Source organism: Bidens hawaiensis, unplaced genomic scaffold (assembly GCF_021521415.1).
Source record: "Bidens hawaiensis isolate Kalapana, Puna unplaced genomic scaffold, B.hawaiensis_p1.1 tig00027321_1, whole genome shotgun sequence".
Classification (NCBI taxonomy): Eukaryota; Viridiplantae; Streptophyta; class Magnoliopsida; order Asterales; family Asteraceae; genus Bidens; species Bidens hawaiensis.
This window is the reverse complement of record NW_027494417.1, coordinates 166,312-170,951: the sequence shown is the minus strand read 5'-3', so window position 1 is coordinate 170,951 and position 4,640 is coordinate 166,312. Positions and strand designations below refer to the sequence as shown.

Genomic DNA, 4,640 nt, shown 5'->3' with positions numbered 1-4,640 from the left:
TCATTATATTGTGAATATCATTTAACTTTGTTACTTTAACATTCACAATTGTAATACAGGTGATTCTAATACAGTCGGTGGTACTCATCAATATAATATGCATGGTCTTTATCATATTCCAAATTCAAATACGCATTCAACGTATTCTTCGTTCACCTATTGTGTTCAGGGTATTTTCATTTCACAATTTTACATTTGTTGTTACAGTTGAATTTTTAATATGTGAACTATAGTAGTTAATCAGATCTTCAACACATTGCAAAATATTCCTAGATCAAACCATGTCACACAGTCACAATCTGCTAAAAAGAATGTGTCTCCATCTACAGTACCAAGTATCAAATCTACCATAATTAACATCGATATAGAAACTTTTGTATTTAAACTTTTATAGTTATCAGTTTTAGTTTGTTATGTTAGGAGATAACATAGTTGTAGAATATTATTCAATATATTTGTATTTGAAAGCTTATTTTTCATTTAAATTTATATAATTTTTACTTATATGTTATATAATTTTGCAGGTATCATACTCCATGTATGTTGACGTATTTCTTATGAATTGCACTGTATTTTCTAAAGCATTTATTTTTTATGTTATGACAAAAGTTTAAATTTTTTGGTAATATTTTTATATCTTGAATATCGAATTTAGTCACTATTAGGCAAAGACGTTTTAACTCATAAAGAAGTGTTAACTTTTAAACTTATCTCTATTATTAGTTGTATGTTTTTGTATTTGTGTTTTTTGTGCTCATGGTATAACTTATAAAGACGTTCTAACTTTTAATTTATTTGTATTATTATTTGTATGTTTTTATATTTGAATTAAAATAACTATGTAATGTGTTATAGTTCAAGTAAAATTATCTTTTTCATATAAATATTACATTTGCGTTTCATTAATCTTATGATACCTACATATATATGGCGTTCGAAATATTTTTCCAAACACACGGATCACTATCCTAGTTAGGGGTGTTCACGGTCCGGTTTTGACGGTTTTGGGGTCAAACCGTAAGCCAAACCGTTACTAACGGTTTTTGATCATCGCAAACCGAAATCGAACCGTTGAAAATTTAAACCGAACCAAACCAAACCGTTACTAACGGTTTGGTTCCGGTTTGGTTTCACGGTTTGGGCTTACTATGAGTTTATAAAATTTGCATAAATTATAAAATGACATATGTAAGAAACTAAACCTGTTAATTAAAAAATGGTAATATTTACATTAGTATTGTCGTTAGAATATTGGAATTAATATGCAAAAATGAAATTAATATGCAAAGGTAGACTTAATGATACACGACAATGGAAACACCCACAGTATCTTGTATAATACATATACTAAAATAATTGTAATATAAAGTATATTAAAAAAATATAAAATACATATTGTAAAATCTCACGGTCCGGTCCGGTTTTATACGGCCGGTTTCCGGTATAAACCGTTAACCAAACCGTTCGGTACGGTTTGAAATTTTTGAAACCGACCAATCGAAAGTTAAAGAAAAAACCGACCGCGAAACCAAACCGATAACCAGTTTGGGCGGTTTCACGGTTTGAAACCAAACCGTGAACACCCATAATCCTAGTGATCCCACTTTAGTAAACTTGAGATTTGATAATTACCTGCTATAAAATCATCAATTATCAAAGTGGTATTTAATTTCGATAGCCTATTGTAGTTACATATTTCACCTTTCATTTTTACATTACCGGCTTTTGACATTATTTTTGTGTTTTAATTTATTGTTCGGATACCCGACGGGCGTGCCCGAAACCCGCAGGTATACCCTATACCCACCCAATGGGTGATTGCCTGACAAATACCCAACGAGGTTGGAACAAACTCTAGTAATCATGTATGGGTTTAGGAATACCTAAGCCTATTCCAAACACGACCCATTACCATCCCTAATTGGTCATGACTCTTATTAATGCTTCAGAAGAAAGAACTGTAAAAGAAGTAAAGACTGTAAAAAAAGAACGACCAATATATCTATATCTAAAATGGATTGTCATAATAGAAGAAAGTTTAGATTTTTTGTTAATTTTTTTTTTCATATATGTAACCATGTCGCTAAGTTTACAATCAGAACAAATAACAAGTTTAGATTATTCAATATATCTTAGATCTTTATTACAAGTTAACACAGTTTTTGGTCGTTGTAACCGCACCATCCACAACAAGGTTATGACCACTCACGTACCTAGACTCGTCACTAGCAAGATAAAGAGCTGCTTCCGCTATGTCCTTAACGCTTAAGGTAGTGCTCTTCAAGTTTCCCAAGCCACTCACAAACTTCTCCATTTTTTCGATTTCTTTCTCGTTTGGTGTTCTGAAACTTAAATCTTCATCTTCGTCTTCACCTTTGTTTCTCCAAGCATTCACGAGCATAGATGTTGGTACCCCAAATGGCGAAATACAATTGACTCTAATCCCATATTTTCCCAGTTCACAAGCAGCATTCTTTGTAAGCCCGACGATTGAGTGCTTCGAGGCAGTATACGCGTGTGGACCCATTCCACCCATGACACTTGCAACACTGGCAGTTGAAATGATGCATCCGGTCTTGTTAGGAATCATAACCCTAGCAGCGTGTTTCATCCCTAGGGCAACTCCTCTCACATTCACACTCATTACTTTATCGAACTCATCAACATTGAAATTAACAATGCTTTTGTGTTTGGACTGGTTTCCAAGCACGCCAGCATTGTTGAACATGATATCGACTCGACCATAACGAGATATGGTCAAGTCGATTAGGCTTTGAACTTCGGTTTCCAAGCTAACGTCACAATGAACATATGTTACATAAGGAGACAATGAACTAGCAAGTGTGAGTCCGGCTTCATCGTTGATATCGGCTATGACTACTTTAGCAACATGTTTGGCAAACAACTTCACGGTGGCTGAACCAATCCCTCCGGCACCACCGGTGACAATTGCAATCTTTCCTTCCAACCTATAAACAAGTCACATGTGAGATGCACGTAAAAATTAAATAAATCCAAAAGTCGTTGGTTAGGGCATATTATTGATTTCAATTATTGTGTGAAGCACATAAAAATAATAATTATTCCAAAGTTTTAGGATCTATAAAGATTTTATTAGACCATTTCTATTGGAAGAGGGGGGGGGGGGGGGGGGGGGGCTCGCGTCGTAACATCAACATTGTCCGTGTGATCGGTCATCTCTCTCCTCTTCTTTATACGCGCCTTTAAGGGCTTCAAAGACTTTATGTGATAGAGATGTGTAAAAAAACTAGAGTGAAATGTCATATGCATCAACTTTTTGTACCCAATCTAAACATATAATGGTTAAGAAGGGACACGCGTCTTAACGTTACCATTACCCATATGGCCAGCCATCTCTCTCCTCTTCTATACACGCGCCCTCTAAGGGCTTCAAAGACTTAATGTGAAAGAGATGTGTTAAAAAACTAGAGTGACATTTCATATGCATCAATTTTTTATACCCAACCCAAATTTTAAATGGTTAAGGAGGGACACGCGTCTTAACATCAGTATTGCCCGTGTGAATGGTCATCTCTCTCCTCTTCTCTGCACGCGCCTCTAAGGGCTTTAAAGATTTTATGTGATAGAGATGTTAAAAAAACAACTTGAGTGGAAATTTCTTATGCATCAATTTTTTTGTACCCAATCCAAATTTTGAATGGTTATTAAGGAGGGGCATGTGTCTTAACGTTAACATTGCACATGTGACCGGCCATCTCTCTCCACTTCTCTACACGCGCCCTCTTAAGGGCTTCAAAGACTTAATGTGATAGAGATGTGTTAAAAAATTAGAGTGATTTCATATGCATCAATTTTTTGTACCCAATTCAAATTTTAAATGGTTAAGGTGGAACACGCGTCTAATTAACATTAGTATTGCCCGTGTGAATTTGTCATCTCTCTCCTCTTCTCTACACGCGCCTCTAAGGACCTCAAAGATTTTAATTATGTGATAGAGATGTTTTTTTTTAGCACCTCTAAGGACCTCAAAGATTTTAATTATGTGATAGAGATGTTTTTTTTTAAAAAAAGTTAGAGAGGAAATTTCATATACATCAATTTTTTGTACCCAAACCAAATTTTGAATGGTTAAGGATGGTACCTTCTATAGCATATAGGATTGATTTCTGTTTCTTGGGCATGGATCCCTTGGAAAGACTTTTCAGGCATAACTTCAGCAGGCATTGTGGCAACCAAACCAGAGAACACCTATTAAAAAAACTCTATATATAGTGAGTGAGTATATGTGTGTGTCAGAGAGAAATAAAGAGGAAGGTAGAAGAGTTATGAGAGAAGAAACAAGGAAGAAATTTATAGAGATGGGGTGGGGTTTGGTTATTGGCATGTTGCTAAAAGTCTGCTTCACATAGGAAAGAAACCTCACCCACACATGCCAAGTTGCATTTGTTTTTTATGAAGGGCAAAGTTTTATTATTAACAATGGGACTAACTTTGCATTAAATATGGGTTTAGAATACGGATTATTGTGATTGGTACAAATTTATTAGTTAACTAGCAATTGACCCGCTCGCGTTGCATCGCATTTAAACACGAAAAACCCTAATGTATGTACAAAGTTCTTTGCATCCAACTATGAACCGCATAAATAGTTGCCACTT

General features: G+C 34.9%; 1 protein-coding gene across 1 annotated transcript; it reads right to left on the bottom strand.

Moving 5' to 3' along the window:
* Window positions 1–2,093: 2,093 nt before the first annotated feature.
* LOC143575252 (short-chain dehydrogenase reductase 2a-like) lies at window positions 2,094–4,434 on the bottom strand. Its single transcript, XM_077059675.1, has 2 exons — window positions 4,124–4,434; window positions 2,094–2,969 (listed from the first exon to the last, which is right to left on the bottom strand). The coding sequence occupies exons 1-2, from the start codon at window positions 4,204–4,206 to the stop codon at window positions 2,144–2,146; spliced, it is 909 nt and encodes a 302-aa protein (XP_076915790.1). The 5' UTR covers window positions 4,207–4,434; the 3' UTR covers window positions 2,094–2,143.
* Between the last annotated feature and the right edge of the window lie 206 nt (window positions 4,435–4,640).